At 39.8% G+C, this 26,221-nt stretch overlaps 1 protein-coding gene across 3 annotated transcripts; it reads right to left on the minus strand.

The window, feature by feature from the left end:
* Positions 1 to 4,211: 4,211 nt before the first annotated feature.
* On the minus strand, positions 4,212 to 22,608 carry LOC103716197 (uncharacterized). Of its 3 annotated transcripts, none has more exons than XM_088710884.1 (14): positions 22,426 to 22,608; positions 21,756 to 21,855; positions 21,432 to 21,559; positions 21,178 to 21,334; positions 20,972 to 21,084; positions 17,719 to 17,802; positions 17,583 to 17,631; positions 17,381 to 17,472; positions 12,751 to 12,880; positions 12,534 to 12,607; positions 10,864 to 12,455; positions 7,869 to 7,949; positions 6,823 to 7,567; positions 4,212 to 4,492 (listed from the first exon to the last, which is right to left on the minus strand). In XM_088710884.1, coding segments are annotated over exons 1-13 (3,159 nt in total). In that variant the 5' UTR covers positions 22,428 to 22,608; the 3' UTR covers positions 4,212 to 4,492; positions 6,823 to 7,010. The 3 variants fall into 3 exon arrangements, with proteins under 3 accessions (XP_088567010.1, XP_088567011.1, XP_008802330.2); XM_088710885.1 differs by having other exon boundaries at positions 4,212 to 4,553; positions 22,426 to 22,605; XM_008804108.5 differs by having other exon boundaries at positions 4,212 to 5,309; positions 5,793 to 7,567; positions 22,426 to 22,605.
* Positions 22,609 to 26,221: the final 3,613 nt, after the last annotated feature.

Genomic DNA, 26,221 nt, shown 5'->3' on the forward strand with positions numbered 1-26,221 from the left:
TGAAATTATTAGAATTGACACTGTTAAGTCCATCGGAATGTAGCCCACACTAATCCACATTGGCATTTGTTTTAGTTGTTTTAATTTGATCTGGACTTTGATTTGAGATAAGCCTATGATACGGTGATGGGATGTATTATGGTGGTTGCGATAAAGTTAAACTCTATTTAATCGTAGTGGAGATAAAGTCCATCTCAGTCTCTGTAACTAGCTTGGATATTGCTTCTGATGGGTGAGGCATGGTATAAAAAAGACACTCAATGGATTTAGTCCCTAACTCATCGGAGAGTATTTGTGAGATCTTTCCCATCGGAAATACTCGAAGTTGAATTTGAAAAATTAATGTGCTGTTACTTTTAGTGATTGCAGTCATTTGATTTTAATAGAAGAGTTTTTTTTGAGAAATGGGACTGTTCCAATCGCCTAAGTCTGCTCCTAATGAAATCCAACACCGCTAAGCACATTAGGTTGTGATAAGGTACATAATTTCTTGGATGCTGTGGTGCAACAATTTGTAAGCCCTAACAAAACTAAGCTAGCACCCTATTGACGAGATTAGTCTCCATGAGATACACGGACAAAATTGATATACGCAAGCACATCATGGAGATGAGGGATATTGCGACACGATTAAATGATATTACGATGTCCATATCTGATATATTCTTGGTCCACTTTATTCTCACTTTTCTTCCATTTGAGTACGATCTTCTTAAGGTCTCCTATAATATATATAATGAAGATTGGATAATTAATGAATTACTAACCAATTGTGAGCAAGAGGAGAAAAGATTGAGAGGAGAGAAGACAGAGAACTGACCAAATGTGTGCAAAAGGAGATATTGAGAGGAGAGAAAACAAAGAATGTGAGTTTTGCTTCACATTAGGCTAGTGGAGGAGCAGATAAAGAAAAAAGATACATCCATAGCAAAAGGAAAGAAAGCATTAGGTGCGACATCAGGTGAAGCCAGCAATATGGCGGTTAGCAAATGTTTCTTTTGGAAGTTCTAGATTTGATTTAATGATGGTCTTTACAAACTTTCTTGGGATCACTCGTTTGAGCAGTCTTTCTTTGCAAACTCTTCTATTGGCAATAAAAGAGATAGAATTAATTAAAACTTTTCTATATTGTGACATCAGAGATTGGAGCATATCTCCAAAGAAAGAGTCAAAAGGTTAGTGAAGGATAGGGTCTTAGAATCATTAACTTCACTCAGAAGTTACCAGCAAGTCTGAAATAGAAGTTCTCATTGTCTGCGTCCGGTTGAGGATCTTCATCGATTCCAAATAAATGGTGGTAGATGTCTCGTACCTTAGTGGATGTTGCAGCAGTTTTTTGAACCACACCTGAACATCCTAAAAGGACATAGCTAGGAGAGCAATGGTTGCAATGTTCACTGCTAATTCCTCTCCAAACATGTTTTGCAATGAGGGTAAATCCCACTGACCATTACTAATCAGAGAAGAAATCTTTGTGTCATCAAACTCTATAAAGGTGTACACGGGCATAGGAGTTCTGTTAATAGGAATATTTGAGAGCCAGGCATCCTGAAGCAAATCAATGTTTGAACCATGACCCACCATCCATTGGAAATCATGATTAAAATAGGAAGAGTGCTTAACGATAGATCTCCAAATAGCTGAACATCTTTTCCTACAGCGATAATTTGTCCAAGATCCTTTAAGTCCATATTTAGCTGAGATAACAGAGGCCCACAAAGTAAAGGACTTAACACCCAACTTGCAGCCAACCTTACCATGAACGCCAGACGCCTTTGCTTCAAATTCAGTATAACCAGGCTACCGTACCTCTTCGGTTTGCAAAACCACCTTCCAAGACACCAAGTGCAGCCCACGCCGGCCTATCTCATGTGCCCACAGGTAACGTTAAGAGGCACAATGCAATATGTAGGAGATGAAGAGGCATAGAGCATAAGACGGTCTGCAATAAAACAACCCTCTCGGCTTGAGAAAGGAACTTCCGCTTCCAGCCATGCAGTTTGCTGTTGATACCAGAGATTAAGGAGCTGCAGTCCCGAGTTCAATTTTCTACCAGATATTGGAACGCCCAGGTAAGTAATTGAACCAGTCTTCTTCTTCTTCTTCTTCTTCTTGTTTTTTTTTTTTTTTTTTGCTTTGGCGGGTTCTTCATACAATTCGTATACGAATACATCTAATAAAATAAAAAAACACAAGCTCGCAGAGTGTCTATGACAACTCCCCTTCTCCTCACCAGAGGGTGTACTCTTAGTGATGGGCCGCGTAGGCAACAACCTAGTCGGCCGTCCCGTTGGTTTCTCTGAATACATGCTTGGCCTGAAAGGCCACCCCATCCCTCATCATCATCCCTATGTCCCGGATCAGGGGGTGATTCGTGCTCTCATCTCTCGCCCCTCCCTCCAGAATAATCGAACTGGCCTGCAGCACCTGCCGCGCATGTAGAAGACCTGCCCAGGCAGTAACAGAACTAGTCTTCACCGTCATACGCACAATGGAAAGGATCCTCCAAGCAACCCAGACTGCTGACAACAGAGTTGCATAATATTCCCAACTGCAATGGCATTAGTAACTGAAGCCTTCACTGTGATGAGGAGATCATCAGCAAACATCAGATGAGAGATCTCTGGGCCCGTTCTTCCTGGTTTGAAGGCCTTGATATCTCCATTGTATGCTGCTTGCTGTAAGGACAAGGATAGCATATTGGAACGTAGCACAAGGAGGACGGTGGACATCCCCGCCAAAGACCAAGATTGGAAGTGAACCAATATGTTGGTGATCCATTCACAATGACGGAGAACTCCGGTAAGCAAACACAAGAACAAATCCGATCAATAAAATCATTGTGAAACTCATGACGTCTCAAAACTGAGAAGATAGGACTATTTTAATCGGTCGTAAGCCCTCTCCGTGTCCACTTTCAAAATCATCAAAGCTTTATGCTTAGAAGGCACCTCCATGGAATAAAGATCTCCTGAGCAAGCAGTATATTATCAGAAATTTGTCGACCAGCGATGAAGGCCCCTTGTTCTCTTGCAACTAAAGCTAGTAAAAGACCCTTCTAATCACCAACAGCTTGGCCACAACCTTATATGAGGCATTACAAAGACTTATTCGGCAAAAGTCCTTGAGGTCCATAGCACCACCTTTATTGGGAATTAGAACAATGTAAGTTTTCTTCCAGTCAGGAGGCATAAGCTTCAACTTAAACACCTCTTTAATAGCATCAATCACCTCACATCTAATAAAAATTTAAATTTTGAAGAACTGGGGCTGAAAGCCATCAGGCCCTGATGACTTCTCAGAAGCAGGGGTCCCAAGAAGATGTTCAATCTCCTTTGTGGTCTCAGAGACGGTAAGCCCTTGAATTTCTAACTCAGAAATTCTGCATGAGATGGTAGGTAGGACAATAGGGACATCAGAAAGATCCATACACCATTTAGCTTGGAAGTACTGACAGAAAGGATCTGAAATTTCCTCATCAGAAGAGGCTTCTTGTCCATCACCACCGACAACTCCGTCAGTTGTGTTCCCACGCATCCAAAGAATAGTAGAGCGGTGGAAGAAGCTTGTATTCATGTCTCCTTCCTTCAACCAGCGGACTCCCGATTTATGATGCCAAAAGATTTCCTGCTGCCGAGGAATCCTCTCATGTTCTCTCAACTTATTAAGAAGAATAGCATACTTCAATGGATTGAAACCTCCCAGCTGAATGCCCTTATCGTGCAAAGCAGCGATTTCCTTTTCAAGTTTATCGGCTTTTGGTGAACAGGTTGCCAACCGTGTTTCTGCTCTATTTTAGGAGAGCTCGTTTGGTGGATTCCAGCAGCCTAGATACCCTGTTGGACGGCGGCAGAGATTGATAACCCCTCCAAGCACCCCGAACCACCTCAGTAACACCATGACAATTGAGCCAGAACTTTGTCGATGGCACAAATTCTTTAATCACGATTTATCAGAGGTGGTAGATTTTGGCAGGCAGTTGCAACATTTTCACTGTCACAGCCTGCAGAACTTCCTGGGGGAGTACAAACTACCACATTGAACATCAATTTCATTTTGTGCTTTACGCAGCAGGTGCACATCAGCATCAGTGGTCCGCCATCACAAGCCTCAATTGCGAACCAAAGCTCAATTGCTATCTAATGCAAGGTCTCAGCTACTAAAATAGGAGGTTGCACTAGATGGCACATAAAGCAGCAAGACATAGATCATTTTCTCATTAAAAATATCAAAATAGTCTATAATTACTCATTATAAAAGTAAAGATGCACAATATTTACACTTTGATGTTACATGTCTCATTTGTTCGGGTTGAATGTCAATTCAGCCTTCACAAGAAACAAGATGGCATCTATGGTGCAAGCATTTCTTCAGAGCCAGTCCCCGATAAGAATGAAAAATTTGAGCACACAATTAAACCAACACCCCTCCACATTGCCTCTCGCAAACACCATCAGCATAAGAATGGCAAATATCACTCTGAATAGCATCCCTACATATATACAACGGCATAGACATAATATTCCTTTAGTACTAAGATAATCGAGGCATGTCTGCAACAAAATAAGAAGATTCCATAAAGGGCCAAATATATCTCTGATGAAACAAAACAACAAAATTGTTCTGAACTTGAAAGCTCATATTATTAAATAAAAGGTACTGTGCATAAAGAAGCATATTAGCTGGAACAAAATGATGTTCATGTAAGTTTTAAACCTTTTAAAAGGAAAGGCAGACACAAATCCCTAGCAAAGATACAAAATAATGACAATAGAATATAGTAAAAACAAGGAATTTTTCTGAAAAAAAATATTTTACTAGTTTGATTGTCAGAAAAAAAGTCTTAAGCACCCTTTGTGATTCTCACAAGTATCGATACCCTTGGACCTATATCACCATGACAATAGAACTCATCGGCCACTATATTTTTTGAAACATGGGGTCCAACAATTAAAGTCATGTATTAACAAAAAAGCAATTATCAATATCACAATTATGACTTAATCAAGAGCATCCAACAAAAGCCTCTTAACTAACAAAAACAATGTGTCAACAAACTTTTCCAACCACCCATAGAATCAGAGTGCATGGACCTCCTTAAAAAAAATACATAGAATATATAGGGGCAGGAATCATGCAGTAAAAACCTTCGTACTCGAGTCTTTTTAAGTTTTAGTTTCAGTATGTAACTAGTGCATGCAAAGTCTTGAGCATAGCACTATCCTGCATGGTTTGGATATATGGAAGTCAGACAGGTGACCAGCCAATATCGAGCATCCAAGAATTGTCTATAATTTTCAGCAGTGAAACTAAGGGCTCGTTTGGTTCGCGGGAAAAGAAGGGAGGAAAGTGTGGTCAACGGAAAAGTAATGAGATGCCTCTTGTTTGGTTGGAGTTTTCAAAGGAGAGAGAAGGGAAAGTTATATTCCCATGGGAATGTGATTCCCACATTTCATGGGAAAGTCTTTCCCATGAGAAACATGGGAAAGTAACTTTCCCATGAGGCGGGAATCACTCCATTTTTACTTTTTCCCAAAAAGTCCTTTCAGCATTAAAGAATCATTAAAGAGGCATTAAAAACCTAATTTTTATTAAGGGCATAATAGGAATTATATATAACTTTCCTAAGAAAGTGGATGGCCAACCAAACATAAGCACCTTGGAAATTTGTCACTTTCCCATGGTCAACCAAACATGCCAAAAGTACTTTCCTAGGCATCCTCTTCCTAGGAATTTGTTTCCCAGGAATCATATTCCTAGAAAGGAAAATGCTTCCCGCGAACCAAACGAGCCCTAAGATTTTCATTAGCCCAGCTCAATTCTGAAAGATGTACAACAAAAATAATGTGTTTTGAAGTGAAGACTTCCAATAAGCTAGCTACCCTACCCCAAAACACAAACACACACATGCGCACAGCTAACTCAAGCTGAATTCAGAACAGGCTGCCAATTCTTTGCTTGCTTACGGTTTCAAAACTTTACCCATGAGTCTTACAGCTGAACTAGAGTGTCACTCCTGTATTATTCCTATTATAGTGAATGACATTCAAACCATAGAACTGTATATACATCAAGCATAAAAGAATATGCTCTGACCTGAGGTCCAAACCTTTTGTTTTTCCCTTTTTTTTCATGACTCAGTTATTAGACACTAGTAGAAACATAGGAGTGCATAGGAGAATTATTCAAATATGTCCTGAAATGCCCATGATAAAAAGGCTGAGACTCATCTGACCTGACACTGCTTGATGCACAAGACTCACCACTAACCCTAAACCCGATGCCAACTTCACCATAGGATTCAATAGTGACAGTCATGGTTTTTGGGCCTGTGCAGCATTTGTCCAACAGCAATAACTGATCAGATATCCTCTAACAGAGTCATTTTAAAGACTAAAACAGCCATTCAAGCTGCTAGTGGTAAATTTTATCAAAAAGTGATGAAGTATATCTTAATGCAGATACAAAGTTCCACCAATAGTACTGTATTTATCATCTGAAAAGAAGTAGGGTAATACTTTATATTTTGAACTTCACGAAATTACAATCTACTACAGCACCCTGCTGACATGAATTATATGTAAGATATAAAAGGAAACAACAACGGCCTCCCAACACTCAACAGTATGCTAGTGGGATTCTTGAGAACCATTATGGTGGCAATCACATCCCCAAACATTTTATCCACCCATGAATTTCTGGAGCATACCACTTGCCCCTACATCTTATCAATCATGCAGGTGTGGCTGCATTTTTTGCAAGCCGGCGCCGCTTACTGGGACACCTCATATTTGGACATAATGAATGAAATGAAACTCATACCTGTTGATGCAAAGAGGCCTATAATTTCAAGCACTCTTTGATGGAGATCATTCAAGGTTTCAGTGACAGAAATGCCAATCAACAAGCAGACAAAGTAATCTGCTCCGATGAACCAACTATTCCCCATGGCTAGAGATGCACTTGGATACACAAAAGAAGGGTGAAAGTTGTGCAGCATCAGACCAGCATTACAATCCAAATGCTCTGTTATACAGATCAGCTGAACTCGGTATTTGAAACTTATGTTCCTCGTTGCCAGAATAGAAATTATTAAGCCCAAACCTCTCATTCCTCAAGATATCAGGCATGCCCATTTCACTGCCACTTCTTACATCATTCCAACCACCCCATTGGCCATTTGAAATGTGTGCGCTTCTGGGCTGCCGGTGTGATATCTGCGTAAATGGCGACAGACTTCCATGGTTTTGCATTAAAAGTCGAGATGTAATATAAGTATCGCTTAAAGGTAAGAATCTATCCCCAATATGATCTGGTATTCTTAGATTTTGATAAGAAGAGATGGATTGCTGCATCAATAGCTGAAGCCTTGGATCACTACTGGAAGTGCTAAGCTGTGAAGTAAAAGCAGGTTTTGAACTCAACCCTGAATTGTGAACTCCAAGTGGCATTCGCCCTTTGCCCACTGCAAGTATTGCTGGATCAATGAATTCCACATCATCTGAATTTCCAGTTAGATGTGCTTCATACTGATTTCCAAGTGAAGGACCACCCAGAAGATGACTATCTGGAGAGGGAGGAAAAGAACAAAAGCATTAGCTTTACTAGCACTGCAAAACAAAGGCAAAGTATGCTATGAGGCACCCATTTCGTGCACACAAGAAATTCCCTTTGCCATGTGGCATGAGGGGATGAGTGCAACTTGTGGGAATTGGCGTGATACAATGGGGTGCTTGCATGCTGAGTTGCAAGGCCAGCATGTTCGGTGCAGAGAACCCTTCGTGTGCCCCAATGATTGCCCCAAAGCATATCCTGTTAGAAAGTAGACAAACTAGAGTATGTTGCATCATAAGCCTGGCTGAATCTACCTTGAGAAGAAAAGCCTGGAGGGGGAGCTCTACTTGGTGCCGAAAATCCAGGTGGAGCTGATATTTTAGCCCTTGAAACACCTTTGGAGGACAAGATGATAACGTACATTAAGAGTGCATGAATAACTATCAAAAAGTGTTTCACAAATCCAAATACGAGGACAAGATACAACCATCAAGCAGGATAATGTCCGCATACCAAATGGATCAAGTCATCATAAACCCAGATACAAGGATAAGATACAAATATCAGGAAAGATAATGTCCACATACCAAAAGGGTTAGCTACACTACAATATAACATATTCAAATACAAGCACAAGATAGACTCAAAGACCAAGAAATGGACATTCATGAGAATTGAAGAAACAAGCTATAGCTCAAACTAATCACATGTTTCAGTTGTTGCGAACTGACAGTACGAGTCCAGGTTTTGGCTCACAAGCAATATCCAACTTTTAATCAAGATGGTTATTGAGTTAAAACCAAGCCGGAGCAGAGTTTGCATGGCCTTGGCAATGTTTGAAACTGAAACAGCCACACTTATGTTGCAAGCACTTTCACTTGGTATTACCATTTTCAATTATAATTTAATGCAAAAAACAATTACTCATTTTTTTTCTTGAAAATTAGGTTACAACATCATTAGCAAAAATTTTGTGAAATGTTTCCTCTAGTCACATTAGGCTTGTATACGTCCAATTCTGTTCAGAGTCTGCCCAGCCAAGCTAGTTGAAGGACCAGTAAGGATCTACCAGACAACTGAACTGTATAAATTACAGATTGGGCTTGTTTAGATCCATCAGGAAATAAACAAAAGATATACCCATCAATACATGGCCAACCATCCACACCTGTATTACAAAGACACTAAACATGTAACCGGACCAGAGTCAATGCTGTGTATAAAACTTGAGAGCATAGGTGTATAAATGGCTCATTGTCACTTAGCAGACTTCTCTGATCTCTAAATCAGTAGCCCTAAACCATATTAGAACAAGGCATGAATCCATGATTGCAAGGTTAAATGCATCAGAAGTCACTAATTTGGCTGGCAAGCTACTATGCCAGTACGCAAATGTATCTGAAAATAGGCATAAAAAACAACTGAAAGAAAAAGAAAAAGATTGGAAGGGGAAAAGAACCAAACTTATTACATGGTTTCACAAAAAACCTGTTTCTACAACTTAGATATCATAATTTTTCTGCATATGTCATCTAACTTCCAGCAAATCAATTCAGTTTTGCTTCTTGCTCCAATCTAAACAGCCGAGTTCTACTCCTAGAAATCCTAAAATTCTAGTCATGAGGCTAGTCCCCCCTCTGAATGAAGAAGTAGTGGGGCCCCCTTCCCGCCCACGTATGCGCCTTTATTTAGATTCGAAAAATTATACTATACACTAAATTTACTAGGCTTACTTTTTTGTAACAAGATGTGCCAAAAATTGGCAGAGAAGTTTCTATTCCCACCTAAAACCTCCAAAACCCAAATCACTACAAATGAAATCTAAAAAGCAAAAATTTTAAAAACCATGTGGGTAAATCCCAAAACATAATATTTCCACACGCGTACATACACTACATATAATATATACAATTTTCAAGCTTTAAAGCAACCATAACACTAGGGCATAGATGAAATGCATCTGATCAACTCGAAACAAAAACAAAATTGGCAAAAAGAACCAAATTGCAAATCATTAGGAATACTTAAAAGAGAAACATGAAACTAAGCCAGAAACAGCTGAACTCTCTCATTCCACAAAATACATGGAACTTCAAGACTATCCCACCAAACCATGCAAAGCATTCCATTGTGCTAGTTAGCTTCTTGTTGCAAGTTACAAGATGATCACAACAACGAATTAGGTCCAAACCAAAATGAAAGAAGCAGATGACAGAAGATTGAGAAGCCCAGGAATTAAAATAGATATCATTGTCAACCTGAGGTCCCATGCATTAAAAAATGCCAATTATTTTGCTATTTAACTAAGAAGGAAAAGGGGTCATTGCTTGTTGCAATGGTGAAAGGCTTTGGGCTAGCAAGCGCAATGACGGGGGTTGAAGTACTAGTACAGCCACTTTGTGAAAAAAAAAATGCCACAGGTTAGGCCTGTCCCTAGCCCGTCCCTCCCAAGACCCCGGAATACTGGGACCATAACTAAGCAATGGCCTTTTGGCGTTTAACCAAGAAGGAAACCATGTTAAGTATAAAGCAAGACATCATGACAAGCTGACAAAAACTCAAAAGAGGAGGGTAGAATGATGACATACGATGCATGGCCAAGGTCGGGATGAAGTGGGAGGGTGTGTGGGAGGGGAATGAGATTTCATGGAGTAAATGATAGATATTATGCTGCTTATAGTTTAGCAATACATATGATCTGGCTAAGAAAAAAATGGAGCCCAATAAGTGAATGTTACTATATATCCACAATAACTTTTTCTCCTTCAGCTTGATTTTGCAATGCACTTGATGATACAATTGGTCCTATGACCTATGTTGCTGGAAATCTTAAGTCAAAGTGATGAAAAGATTATAACTACAATAAACAGATATATTTCATGCTCCATGTCCAGTCGCGGTTTAAAGCTGCTTAACGATACAACTACCAATTGCCTACATATATTAGTTCCAAAAAGTGAGAACAACAATATAGTATCAAAAGTCACTAAAACCAACAATTATCAATGTGCAGATTAAAAAACCCACACTGGTTTGGAGCTTCGGTGCAATATATCATGTCTTCATCCATTAGTGCACAATCCAGTAACCATAACAAGTTAAAAATATCAAAACAGAAATATAGAGTCCCATGAAAAAATAAAATTAAGCATGCAATATCATAAATATTAAAACAACATGAAACAAGAGAAACAGCAGGTGTTAAAACATAAATATTAGCATGTGGCAAGATATTGAAACTACAAAACAGTTGACAAGAAAACATTAATAATAACTCTCATTTTTTTGAGATCAATAACAAAAACTCACCAACAAGTCTGTCAGAGGCAATAACTAGATTGCTATTGGAGACAGCATTGGGACACTCAAAATTACTGAATTGAAACCCACTCTGGAAACCATCTCCAAAAGAATCCTGCAAAGATGAGCATAATTTCTGTGCATTACCACTGTCTCTAAGAGAAGTCTCTAGACCGCTTGCTTCACTTTCTTGCCTTGCAAATGAGAACCTGGATTGATTGCTATTCTGTGATCTCCATGAACTCGATAATTTAGACGACCCATCTTGCTTTTCAGTTTCACCAAGCAGCTTAGCAAAATTGTTTGCTGAGGATGAGTCATCCCATGGATCAAAATCCAGCGACAATATATCTGAAATGATGCTGCTTTCTCCCATATCTACACTTGCTGTTTTGTCAGAATTAGCTACATCATCAGTTTTTCCTAGGCATTTTACCATTTCTTCAGAGCAGTTCATCTTGGGGCTTTCAAAAACCTTCCCGCTGTTAGAAAAACTGCTTAGGTCATCCTCTTTGTGTCCATTGCATAATGCAGATTCATTTTCTCTTGATAGAAACGAGGCCATGTCTACCTTTGTCTCCACAGTTTTACTATCACCAGCAGAAGATGGGTGCCTGATTCCAACACCATTATTCCAAGAGCTATAACTAGCTTGATTTGCACTTTTGTGAGGATGATTTAGATAAGGTGAACATGATGGCTGATTATTGGCATCATCTTCCCTCTCAATTCCTGTATACACAAAGCCTTGCTTTTGCGGCTCCAGATCCCAATCAAGTAATTCATTTGAAATATGTGCATCATGCTCCAAGGAGGCTCTGCTTAGTGGCTCTGAAGATAAATGTTCAACCCCATGTTCAGGTTGACATTGTTGAGGTCTTGAACACAGATTAGATTTTGAAGTCTGATGTTGGTCCATGCTTGACTGACCAAGCCCAAGATGGTTATCGATACTCACTGAAGACAAACCCAAACATAAACTCTCTACATTTCCATTCACAGTCATACTACCTTTAGCAGCTTTATCAGTAGTAGAAGATAGCCTATCTGCACCTTTGGACAGGTTGTTCATTGATTTTGTGCTGCTCCCAGCAAGAGTTATGCCTCTCCCTTTGTCTTCAGCTGCAGGAGCTAGAAGTCTAGATAAGCAACTAACAGAATTTTGTGAAGTACGAGCTACATCCGATGCATCATCAGGTGACAAGTCTGATCTAGATGTCTGGCTCTCCTTGTCATTAACCGATTTTAATGGCTCTGATATTTTAGATGCAATCACATCATCGTTCCACGCAGAAGGTACAGAAGCACAATCTACATCTTGAAGAGGTTCTGATGACATCACTGTTAGGCAGTCCTTCCCTGAACCAGGTTTTGATGGTTCTAAGGGTCTAGATATGCCATTCGTGGGCATTACATGCCTTCTTTCTGGCATCTTTGATGTTCGAACTACATCATCATGCCATGCTGAAGAGTGTTTTGTGCTTTCAGTCATTGAAGGAAGCAAGGATGTGCTATGTAGAGTTTCTACTTTCTGTTTAACAGGGGTTTGTGAGCATGCTACACTTACGGCCGAAGTACGGCAATTTGAACTACGAAGTCCCCTGCAACATGTCAAAGTTTTAGCAGTAATGTCTTTCGGCAAGCTGAAAATAGAAGAATAAGAATAGAAAGCAACATACCATGAAGCAGCAGCTGGTAAAACAGTAGGCTTTCCACTATTAGGAGGAGAACCTTTGGCATGGCTTGGAGCACTCTGTACAAAAAAATAGTTCAATTAACACAAGAAATAACAGCAGAATTATAGAATGCATAACCAGCACCAATGTGGATAATTTCAAATAAAAAAAACAGCTATTCAATGCAAGCTCAAACACAAAACTTTACATAAGGATTTACATTTGAGACACTCTTGACTGCTTGTTTGCCTGTAACAGTCCCATTGCTAGAGAAATCATCTGCTGGAGAAGGCAACACATTCCCCGAGCGTCGCTGTGAATTATTTGAAGCAATTTGTGGGACCCTACTCCTGTTGAACCATATCAAATGTAAATCAAACCATAAGATGAAGCACAAATAAGCCAAAAACAGCAGCTTGAGCAGATAATTATTTATGCCAAGAAAAATAATATTTACAAAAATATTACAACCTAGTCCAAAACATAAAAATGTCAGAAACTATAAGAGAAACTGAGAGCTTGCCTAACAAACTAACGACAAATAGACAATGAAACCAAATAGATCATGCTCCAAATTAATGACCCTTGTAATGCCTTTGATTAGTAGGACTAGATCTATCCTTGTTTATTTTAGAAGAGTTCATGCGCATGCTATATGAAACTGTCAGAAGCAAAGTTAGCCGCACCAGTCAGTACCATATCGTAATAGGAGTTGCCGTATTATACCAATACCGAACCGATATGTGGTACCATAGTGGTATATGGTATCATACCATACCAGCACTCGATACACCGAACCTTACCACCGTATCGCGTACCGACACCGTAATAAGATAGTACCGATATGGGATCCAGTACAAAGATGGCGAACCTTGCGTAAATTTGTGTGAATTAGGCCAACTTAACTACAAATCATGATAAGCTGACAAGAAAAATTGTAATTCAATGAGTTACATGACACAGAAATTACGCTGACCATTACTTCCTCAATCTTGTGAATAATGATGATGTCTTGGTATTTGCAGTCTCAAATTGAATCAGATAGTTACGCTTAATCATAAGAGTGTATTCAGCATCATTTTGTATCAATTGATAAAATATACAGTGGAATCGTTCAAAGACATTAAGATGCCACAACAGCAACCCACATTTCCACCTGTAGGACAGAAGTCGAAACTGTCGATTCAACCTACTTTATTGCTTTCAGCACCACCACCACCACCATCACCAACCCCCAGACCCACAACCCAAATAAATAAAATAAAATAACCTACAGCATCATTAGTGAAGGACGTATGCACCAATATACCATCAAATTCAGCCTGCCACAAGGCAAATATGTCAAGCTTAGTGTTCCTTACAGGATTTGTTTGGCTCAAATCACACCATCAAACATAGCATGATCAAGTTGTCACAAGCAAACATGCACACGCGCACTAGCAACCATCTGATTTCATCCAACCACCCTAAATCATAGTTGATATTATCCTTGCATGGTTCACTGTACCGGCCCAAACCAGACGATATGGGGCATACCATATCGTACCGGTTCGATACTGATACCAGGTACGGGTGGCTTACCGATACGATGTGCCAAAAAGATCCCATTCCGTACCGTACCAACATGGTGCTAGTGTGGTACCGGTACGGGATTCGATACCGAGACGGCGAACCTTGCTTACATGTGATTTTTTTCCAACTCGACTGCTAGAATCAACTGATTAATTTAATGAAAATATATTACATAATTCAATAGTAGGAATCTTCAGTTTAGGATGGTACACCCACTTCTGAGTCTTATCAGAAACTCGCCTCCGCATCTACTTCCAAAGTGTTTTCTTATTAAATTTCGTTTAAGAAACCAGCTAAGCATACCTGCACCCAACCCACTTCCAATAACTAAATTATGTAAACTAACTCCTATATACAACAACCACTAGATCTGAACCACATCTAGGGGTGGCAAAATATGATCCGACCCGCCAATCCGACCCGCTATAAACAGATTTGGGTTTGGCCTAAACAGGTTCGAGTCGTAAACAGGTTAACCCGTTTAACCTATTTATTAATTGGGTCGGATACGAGTTTTAGATGTCTAACTCGTTTAACCGTTTAACCCGTTTATAATTTGATGTCCACAGTTTTTTTTTGTTTTGTTTTATTTGCTGGGAGTCTGGGACCATAGTTCCTTTTTATTTTTGTTTCCCCATTTTCCCTTCCTCTCTACGACTCCACTCGAAACTCCATCTCTATGGCAGAAGATCTCCACCCCCTCCGAGCCCCACCTCCGCCGCAAGCAGTGGAAGATCTCCTCCTCCTTAGTCGGTGATCACCCCCGCCACCCCCTGCCATCCAATGACCCCTGGAAGCTCCCCTCCAAGACTCGTCCCCTCACCATCCTCAGCCCCGACGACCTCCGCGACGCCCCCGGACGCCGCTAACCTGAATTCGAGCAGCGGGGAGGACGCTGGAGACGAAGGGTACCGGAAGTTTGACGACCTTTGGGGGAAAATCCGAGAGCACGAGGGCGGCGGCGGGGGCTAGGATTAGGGTTTCAAGCCCTCCCCTCTCTCCGTTCTCTTTCTTCGGCCCTCAAGACCCCGAGCCCACCCTAGCGGCTTAAGGTTAGGGTTCCGACGTCGACGGCGGCGGCAATGAGAAGGTACGAATTCTGCAGCTCCTCAAGGTACGCTTTCTCCACCTCCATTAGGTTTCCATTCTCCTCCTTTGGTTTAGGTCGTCGAATCCATCGAACCCCACAGAGCCCAGCCCTTAGGAGGAGGGGAAGGAGGAGAGATGCTGGGAGTCGGGCCCTTTGCCGGAGTCATCGTCGTCGAGCTCGAGGTACTGCTGTCGTCGTCTTCTTCCATGGAGAGTAGAGGTTTGCAGAAGGATGGGATCATGGAAGAGAGTAGGGCTTGCTGCCCAGCTATAGAGAGGGATTTGAAATTTTGAATAGGCGGAGAACGAGATGAGAGCCCCAAAAAAAATTTTTATTAAACAGGTTAAACGGATCGGGTCGGGTTACCCATTTAATAAACAGGTCGGTTCATGTTGTAATTTTCTGACCTATTTAATAAACAGGTTAGGTTCATGTTTATGATTTTCTGACCCGACCTGCATCTGATCCGACCCGTTTATGTCTGACCTGACTCGATTGCCACCCCTAACCACATCCATGTCAAGCTTTCAGTTCTTTTAATTAAGATGGCTCAGATCATTACATCATGAATTACCACTGGATTGCTTAACAAGCAATATTAACAATTCAACACCATATTTGCTATCCCATGCAAAATACTACCTTATTCGTTATCCCATGCCCAATACCACAATCTTTAGTAAGCTATCCCAGCATGTTTTCAAATCATAGACACCCAAAAATGCAGGATTTGGTAAAATGCACAGTGTCTGCAAGCTATTAATGATCCTATCTAGATTAAGAGGAATATGAACTAGATTACTTATGGCATTTATTTCCACAGAACAAATGGAGAAGTATCGCATTTTGAGTATTCAATCTAGCATCCAAGTGATAACAGAGGATTTCATCTGCATGATGGTTTCCTGCACATTGTATGATAAAACAATTCCAATGACAACATAATTCTGTTATTTGTAAGCGCTTCGTGATACTAACCAGCTGACAACAAAGAAAAATGACATTGGAGCAAGAGTCTACATAAGCATATGCTCAGGATACGTGTAATGTAACTTACTGGAAAACAATCGACATAAGATAGTGTATGGAATTATTGTGCTTGCTCTACATCAATCTCCCTGAACATGGAACTTTGAGGCCTCAATAATTGTTAGTGTTGCTTAAATTATCATACTAGCAAATAGTCAGTCAAGCATAAGGAATTACTTGCCGCGCAGATGCTCTCAATCATCTTTTCTAAAAAATCCCTATGTGCTGATAGATGATAACATCAAGCAAAATATGAAAAAGATGTTAGGCATGTATGAAATATGAATCAAGGAACAAAAGTATTTTCAATCATTTTCAAGGTCAATGCATATTCAACATCAGGATCATGCATGACAAAATATATCTACTCAAAAACATTGTTTGAGTTGGGGATAGTGCAGAACAAACCACAATGACCCCCCTTGTTTCACTTTACTCCGCTCTATCACATCACATGGCTACTTCTGCTCCGGAATAAAGTTATAGGGGACAAAGGATCCATAAAACATTTCCACTTAAACCAGAAAAAAGGTATAGCAAACGAGAATGCTACTTTATAAGTCTAGTTTATCCCTTTTTTTTGCCCCAGGTTATTCCATGATTCCTCTGGAATAGGATATAACAAATTCCAAACCAAACAGGAGTAACTTGAGGTTCAATCGCTATGCAGCATATGTGTCCATACAGAGAAGTAGATGCAGCAGCGATGAGCCATGATTAATGGCATACAAAAGGTCATCACAAAAGCATAGGATAGCTATTGAAGTAGTGGCAAAGAATGCACCAATAAATGCTTGCCATAAAGAGGATGCACTTGCTCATTTTTTTAACTAATAAACGTCCTAAATTATGTATTGCTTAACACAAACATCAGACAACTAAATATGGCAAAGATTCAGTTTACATGTCATAGCAATTTACAGGGTTTCTGAGTACAAAGTCAAACCTTCAAGCATCTTCAGTATGACTATGTTATTGATGTTAAGATTATCCGCAACAGAATATCTCGACTTTAAGGTTTAAATTATATGCAATAACATGGGTTTAAACTATATGCAATAACATGCATCCAAATAATAATAAGTGGAAGTAGATGAACATATCTGTGTCTATAACAGAAACTGTGAGGTGTTACACACAGACAATATAATAAAAATACCTTGTATAAGCAGAAATTATCTCATCTTTAGTGAAACTATCCTCTTGGCTACCGATGTCATGCAAATATAGACAATCTGGATTGCTGCAAGCCTGGATAAATAAACAAACTACAGAAAGTGAATTGAAGGAAGATAAATCCAGGATCACTAGATGGTTGATATTAAAATTGTAATGAAATCCAAACAAACTACTCTTCACACCATATTTCTCAACCAAGCATGGCAATACTTTGTAGTACCAAAGCAAGCTCTGCAATTGTAAATTCCAGTGTCACAGAAACGAAATCATGGAAAAACAGGATCATCTAGCAAATAAAAACGTAAGTCACACGCTTACCTCAAAGATTTACCTTCCAAAACAAAATTGTGCACAGCTTGAATACACCGAACTGCTTCCTCTTCCCTAGCATATGTTATGTACCTGATCCAATCGCAACATATATAAACAGTCCAAGCTAGTGAAAGGCAATAAATACTTCATTCTAACAAACCAAACAAAGGAACATTGGGCCTTCTTTTGTTCCAAACTCTACATAACTGAAGTGCAAACATTGCTTCTGAACAACATCAGTTAAATGGTGTTTGGATAAAAAAGAAATTACCCACTAGTATGCTACAATGTATTCAGATCAAGGTCATATTCAAATTTTACAATAGGACATATACTTACTAAATATTCTTCATTGTACTTTCTGTATGTAAAAAAAAAAAAGATTGTCTGGTACATGAGCCTCCCAGCATTGCAGGTTTTGGGGAGGGTTAGATGTACGTAGCCTTACCCCCAACATGCAGAGAAGTTGTTTCCATTTTTCAAACCTATGACCTCTAGGTTGCCATGCAGCAACCTTACCATTGCACCAAAGCTCATCCTCCTAATTCTGTATGTACATCTTCCTGATTCTCTTAACATCTTTGGTCACCCTTTACAGTTTAAAAATATTAGTTTATCTTCTCATACTGCTATTCTTAGACGTTTGCACAATATTAACACTTCTCAATACTTACAAAAATACTTACATCCTCCTTAGCAACTTTCTGCAACATCAGATGCCTACTTCATTAACCTGAATCAACTTCCACTACTAGATCATTAAGGTATGATTCAAATTATCCACAATCATGCAACTTCCCACCAAAAAGATACCCACCCACCACCCCTTCAGCAATCAACTTGGCTGCCACGAAGAAAGGAACCCTGAGAAAGTCTTCTTTCTCAGTTGAAGAAAATCTCAATAGGAAACCACTAGTTTTTTATTTCTCCAGCAGAAAACAGGATTCCCAATATACCTGAATACTTCATTAGAATTTCATTTCCTTTTGACCTGCCCTAAAGGCAACAACTGCCACCATTTCCTCCCCTGCTAGCACCAATTGAATATCGGGTCTGGACTCTACTGGATGTCAAACCATCAGTTTTTATTCTCTCAAAACTGTCAGATTAAAAAAATCCATAATTGCTAGCTAAATTGCCAAAGACTTCAATGCAAATAGAAAGTAAGAGACCTCTCCCAACACTAGAGCATCCACATTTGAATAAGAATCATGAGCACTGATCAAGTGATGGTGTGAGATCAGTTAATATCCAGCTCATTCAAACTTAATCTAACTTAACCTGAATTAATCTTTTGCATAAATATAATTCATTTGTCCCTGTTGATTTTATAAAGTGATCGAGTAAATGGAGGTGCCAGCTGACCAAGCTGGTAGATTCTTTTGGCAGTTGTACCCAGAGAATGGGTTCAAATCTTACCTTCACCAAGGTTTGGGGTTAAGGGGTATTTGGAGGAGCGCTATCCCCTGTATGGTAACTCATTGTTTATAGGCCTCTTGTACACTCGTCCCTACCCCCACCCCCACCCCCAAAACTCACTCCCTAGGAGGAGGAGGAGGAGAAGAAGAAGAAAGTAAATGGAGGCACTCAACAATACATTATTCATTTACAGTCCAATAAACAGAACACCAACACAGACAAACAAGCTGCATGTCATTAGCCAAATTATGAATAGGACTCCCAATCCAAAGAAATCTTGATACTTTGTCAGTACATAGAGGACATCAAATGTGATCAAGGGGAAGTATCTGAATCATCTTTAAAGATGCAGCTTCTTAAACTCTTTCCTAATTGAGCTCATTCTTGCCATTTGAATGCATTGGTATTTATGGGCTCATTGAAATGCAATGCATGTTTTCTGCAACTGTGAACTTGTAGATTAGACTGTTCCTGCCAATCTAAGTTCTGCAATCTGAAATTTCAGCAACATAGACAGAATATATGGAGGGGATTATAGGTATCATGCCCACGTTATCCTAATTATCATTAGCAAAGCCACTTCACTCTTATCCATAATGAGTAACAACTACTAAATATCAAGCCAAGCATTGTATTTGCCACAGCTTTACAAGCCTCCCTAAACAAATGTTAAAGGGTTAAACATTTGGCAAACATAGCATTACTAAACAAGTTACAATGTTGGTAAGCCTTTCAAGAGTTTCATGATAGTCTGCCAAGAGCAAGCCCTATTTCTCGGCATACGATTTATTATCACACACCTATATGACCTTGTTAATTACAAACATCTTCTGGCTGGTCATGGTTATTATGTTCCGTCTTTATTATTCATGCTTAGAGCCAACATGCTCCTGGGTCTATCCATATAATTATCCCACCTAAATATCAAGTCTATTTAACATGGACAGGTTAGGATGCATTATTGACCTTAGAAGAATTCTGAGCAATTCTACAGAAATACATTCTAAATCTTTAAAATCATTTAGCTATACTATCGATAGTTATTAAAATAAGTAAATAACTAGATTGGAAAAAGTGATACATAATGAAAAGAGATCAGCAATCGATGACAAAGTGGAGTTTATAGCCTCCCTACCAAGAAAAAAAAAATTGTGCATGCACAGTTACTAATGCACCATAAAAACTGAGAGTTGGGTGATGCAGTGACATCAGACATCAGACAATATGGACATGATATCACACTAACAGGAACATGTATCAATCCAGCTTCAGAACTTCCCAAGCTTTCTCGTTTGTTTGGGCTCATCAAAGCAAAGGAACATCATGCATCTAAAAAGCATACATTTATATGCTCTACTTTTTATATGCATCTAAAATGTTGCAAACAATTACCACATATACAATCAAGATGTCTCAGTGTAAGAAAAGAAATATGAGTAACAAACTGCTGCTAAACAAATCCAAGAAACCTTTTAAATTAGATTAGTCCAGGAGTTTAAAATTTGAACAAGCCATACCTGAACATAATTTTTCAAGCAACCTATAATATTTAAGACGAATGGTAAAATGGCATTGTGATATTGCTTTCCAAGAGCCAGAAACTTCCGATTACATAATTGGTTAAATGAGCAATGATTAAAAAAACCAGATAATCAAGAAAACTATGATCACAAAGTATATAAGCTTACGAATCAATCCGACAACCTATTGCATAGAACTTCTTCCTTTTCTTTTGGGTGGGTGCAGCAGTCAATACAGTGAGACAAATGTGTCAAAGCAAATGCTGTGCCTTAAGAAACTAGAAGATGACAACAGAATCGATTGCAACAATAAAACTTACACGCTAAATGTGCTGCAATTGGATGCTTGCAGGGCCACGGCACTGGCTGGGCGAGAAATTGATACTTTCAAAACTTTCCCATACTGGCCAAAGTATTCCCTGCGCTCGAGTATCTGGCAGTACCACAAGTGAGCCTTGCAAAGATAAGAGACCAAAGTTGACATTTATAAAAAAAATAAAAAGCTTGTTATGCACATATCACGTACACTTTCATCACATAAATTATAAGGTAGTCCAATTATATACACAAGGTTCCGTTGTATCACTCTAACACTGCTAAGATGCTTCCTAGCTTCTGTTGATGCTTTAGTCTTTGCCTTTTGAGACTTTTGTTTCTTCTCAGCATTAATCTCAGCCACCACTCTGTCGAGAAGGAAAATATCATAGTAACTCTCATTACAATCATGACAACATTCACATTGATAAAAAGAACAGAATAATAATCTAAGAAGACAGAAACCTTTCACAATTGGCAGCCATTCCAACAATTTTTTCCTTGTCATATGGTGTCCTGCATGCTGGACATCGCCCTTCTGTTTCTTCCTTCTCAGCCATATCCATGATATGATGCCAACACCAAACACAAATCTATAAAACATTACAACAATCAGATTAGAGGTTTCTAACCCCAGAATCTCTGCAAATAGTAAGGAACTATGGACCAAGAATTCATGCGTTTTATCCTAGCACCAAAGTGAGGTTTTGACAAAGAAAGCATAAAACAATACAAAACTAGGGTACACAGTGCCCGGATCCTGTTTCTAATAGCTGAAGGCATTCATACCTCGTATCCGCATTTGCATGGCTTCAGCTGCTGGTCAGTCAGGTCCATCTCCTCGGCACACAGTGGGCAAGTCCTTTCTCCATCGTCACTCATGGTTGCCCTTCAAACATAGTTAAGTATTAAGATTCGATCAAGAAATGGACGGATTAAAAAAAAAAAAACAACTCACAGCTCACCAAGCTGGTCTCTAGATACAGTAAAGAATAAAATCCCCATCAAGATCGTAACCCTCAGAGCCCCAAATTATCAGGATTAGCTCAAGATACTCCCACGTAGCAGTCCCAAATGCAAACCCTAAAAACCCTATTTTTCTCCCCACAATTCCTCCACTCTTCTTCCTCCACCAAATCACATCGCACACAAACCTAAATTCTAAAAGAATGACGACCCCCCTCCCCTTTCCGTTCCACCAAAATCCAGAGATCCCCATGAAATTCCCCATCGCATGAAATCAAAAAACCCAAAAATTTCAATAGGCGCATGCGAAAATCACCATCTCAAATCCAGATCAAATAAACGAAGATAATCCAAGAAAAAACGCATCCATTCACCCTAAAATCGACAATTTTTCATAGATCATTAACATCGAGAAGGAAACAGATAAAATTTACCCTACCAGAATCCGAATTGAATAAAAGATCGCCAGATCGGGGGGGAGATGGAGACTTACATTGGGAAGCAGGGATCGCGAAGGCGAGCTTGAATCAGACGGGAGGAACCGAGGAAGTGGGGAAGGAGTAGGCGAGAGAGCGCTCGGCGAGAAACCGGAAGAAACCAGGGGTCGAGAACGAACCAAACCCTCTTCGCCTCCGGATCGTTTTTGTCGCTGCTGCCTCTTTTATCATTGCGAGACGCTATCGGTTTTAATAAGCGCCCCAACCGACAACCCCCCTTGTGGCGGTAGAGAAACTACGGGACGTGCCATTAGAACAGCCGGTTTCCCGATTCTGCCCCCAGTTGGCCGCCGCGTTCCCCCCGGGCCGTTCCGGTTCTCCGCGTGAAACCGGGTGCCGTGCGACCCCCAAAAAAGGGGGCCCCATGTGCCGTGCTTATGGATGTGGGGAGTTGGGTAGCCATCTCACGGGAATGCCACGTGGTCACAGTTGAAAATGGGTGAATCGTTCAGAACGGGTTCGAACGATTATATATACATATATGTATATATATATATATATATATATATATATATATATATATGTAAATGTATATGTATATATATATATATACATATACATTTACATATATATATATATATATATATATATATATGTATATATATATACATATACATTTACATATATATATATATATGTATATATATATATATACACGTACATATATGTACATATAATATATGTATATACACGTACATATATGTATATATAATATATGTACATATATGTACGTGTGTGTGTGTATATATATATATATATGTATATATGTATATGCATGTGTATATGTATATATATGTATATGTATATGTATATGTATATATATGTATGTGTATGTATATGTATATGTATATGTATGTATGTGTATGTATATGTAGATGTATATGTATGTATACATATACAATATACATACATATGTGTGTGTGTGTGACGCTGTGTTTTTTTTTTTTTTACATCGGCAGAATTAAGAGATAGAATACTCCACAGAGGTGGAAAAAAAAAACTTTTTAGAATAATAAATAGAAAAGAAGGTGACCTAATCAGCATCTCTATTCATTTTCCGAAATATATACCCAATCTAAAAGGCATTACACTTTCTCAGCCGCCTTCGGATGTCATGTAGAAGTGGATGATCAGGCATCCCGGCCTTTTCTATTGAATCTACTCAATCATCTCTACTGAGTCTTTCTCCAAAATGATACTTCTAGCCTCTAATACTCCCATCGTATACGAAACCCTTCAGGATGTCGCGCTTTTACTTCAGCCCTGGAAAGATGGATGGTTAGTTTTGTGTTGATCTGACGATGAGGGCCTTATCCTGAGTGGGCTGGTGCGCGTGATTGACAAATTGGAGCATCCATTTAGCTCACGTGAATAGATTTCATCATTAAAAAAAAAAAAATCTTTTCGTACATAGAGGGGGCGATCCTCGAAAATCGAAATAGCTGAAATAGGCATCAGCTGTCAAAATCCAGATGATGGAACAGAAGGCTAAGAATCCAGCATAAAATCCCCATCCGATACTTGCCACCCAACCCAATCCACCGCAATTGGATAATGTCCCGCACAAGAGGATGTCTAGTGTTGTTGCATATGGAGATGGGATTAATCCAAAAAAATTATAATAGAAGGGACCCTTCCAAGCAAACTTGTTTGTAGGTTTTGGAAAAAAAGAAGAAAGAAATTGATTGTAACACTTGTTTGTTAGATTGAGAGTATGATATGATATTTGTATTGAATGTGTTTGATGATGATTTAATAAAATTTCAATCTTCTAAGTTTCTTGATATCTGCTAAAAGAAAACCGTGCCCATTGCCACCTAACCCAAATTTCTTTTTTATTTCTTCTTTATTTCTTTCTTTTTTTTTCTCTTTTCCCTCTCGTATCATTGGACCCATGCTATATATGCCTTGTTTCATTTTTTTTGCTTCTTTATTCAGTCTTGCAAGGGAAGGGGACATAGACTCTGGGCATGGGCTTCATGCTATGGAGTAGGATGATGACTTGTTCACATGAATCACTTGACTTTTATAACATGCAAAATATTGCTAGTATAGTCAATAGGCATGTTGTATATTCATTTTTTATTCTCAGTTTCATGGTTGAGCAAATATTTAGCAATGTCATCTCAATGAAAATATGGTGAACTAGTGATTGACTTTAACGTAGCCAAACAAATTTTTTCCACGGACTTGTGTTGCATATGTTATCTTGTGAGAGAAAAGGTGTACAAATGAATAGGGAAGGTAATTACTTTTTTTTTTATGAGTTTTGGATTTCATGAGGACTCGATTGGTTGGGTATTAGGGCGTGTTAGGTCTCCTTCTTTCGCCATATTGGTCAACGGTACGCTTATAGACTTTTTGAGTCTTCGGTTGGGTTGCGGCAAGGGTATCCACTTTTTCCACTACTATTCATCTTGTGTTCGGATGCACTGTCTACAGCTCTCCGGCATGCTACAATAACCCAGAATTTGGAGGCATATTGTCCGAAGACGACGATTGCTCAGATATCACACCTTCTATTTGTTGATGACTATTTGCTCTTGGCGCGGGCTACGAGGCAGACTGTATGGGCTATTCGGAGAATTCTGGGGGAGTATTGTGCCGGCTCCGGTCAGTAGGTCAACTTGACCAAGTCGACAATCAGTTTCAACCCGAAAACCTAGCCACAAGTGAAGGCAGTTATGAAGGAGATATTGAGAGTGGAAGAGCAAGGTGGACGTTATGAGGTACTTGAGAGTTCCCATAACATGTTGTCGCCTTCGAGTTGGTGATTGCATCGATGTTGAGCTTAGCATCAGACGTAGGCTTGAGGGGTGGTAGATGGGAGCGCTTTCGATGATGAGTAGAGTGACTTTGGTGCGATCTGTGTTCAGCTCGATCTCTATCTATCTGCTATAGGATACTATTTTGTTAGTGTCGCTTTCGAGGTCTCTGGAGCAATGATTTAGAAACTTCATTTGGGGCAGACAGGAGGACAGAAAGGGATTCATTTGGTGGCATGGGAGGTGGTATGCCAGTCGGTCAGACAGGGGGGCCTGGGGATCTAGTCCGTGGTAGTGAGGCACGTGGCTAGAGGGAGCTCACACGTTAGCGATGGACATCCAGGCCAGACGTCGGTGCTCCTACATCTACAGGGAGATCTATTCTCATGCTCCAATGGTGCTTCATGCGGTTAGGTGGTTGGTTGGTTGGTGATGACAGATTCACTGGTGTCTTGGACGATAGCTCGGTATTTGAGCAACCGCTATGTCGAGCACCGACTCTTGTAGATTCAGCGAGAAAGGTTGTAGAGTCAACAATCTGATCGTTCTGGGCCGGAGTAGATGGAACGAGACACTGATTATGGAGGCTTTTGGAGAGCAGCTGGCAGAGAGAATTCTGGCCATTCCGTTACCCATGGAGGACATGTCGGACATATTGGTTTAGGCTGCCACAAGTAGATCCAGGGTTCGTGCCTCAAACTTACAGGAAGTGATGGGTGGGGACGTTGTCAGGCAAATGGACGGTAGATGGATTTGGAGGATACATGTTCATCCCCGTATAGCCATGTTCCTATGGAAAGTATCATGGGGATGTCTACCTACCGGGAGTGTGTTGGTGGGGAGGGGCGTCAGGATTACTCCATGTTGTGGGTGGTGCTCAGATGTGGAGGAGTTCATTAGTCATATTCTGCTTGAACGCCCATGGGCAGCACAAATGCCTTTACTTGGCCCCAGGCCACCCGATCAGCTAATAACCTCCTACACCAAATGAGGGAGGGTAATGCAAAGCTCGAGAATGATAGAGTGG

This window comes from Phoenix dactylifera, chromosome 14, assembly GCF_051530095.1.
Source record: "Phoenix dactylifera cultivar Ajwa chromosome 14, Ajwa_hap1_PhDact_Kaust_v1.1, whole genome shotgun sequence".
Classification (NCBI taxonomy): domain Eukaryota; kingdom Viridiplantae; phylum Streptophyta; class Magnoliopsida; order Arecales; family Arecaceae; genus Phoenix; species Phoenix dactylifera.

Coding starts and splice junctions, on each gene's coding strand:
- LOC103716197 (XM_088710884.1), bottom strand. Junction 17,803..20,971: donor AATTGCAGCACATTTAGCGT/GTAAGTTTTATT, acceptor CGATTGGATCAG/GTACATAACATATGCTAGGG. Junction 12,456..12,533: donor TTACCAGCTGCTGCTTCATG/GTATGTTGCTTT, acceptor GACATGTTGCAG/GGGACTTCGTAGTTCAAATT.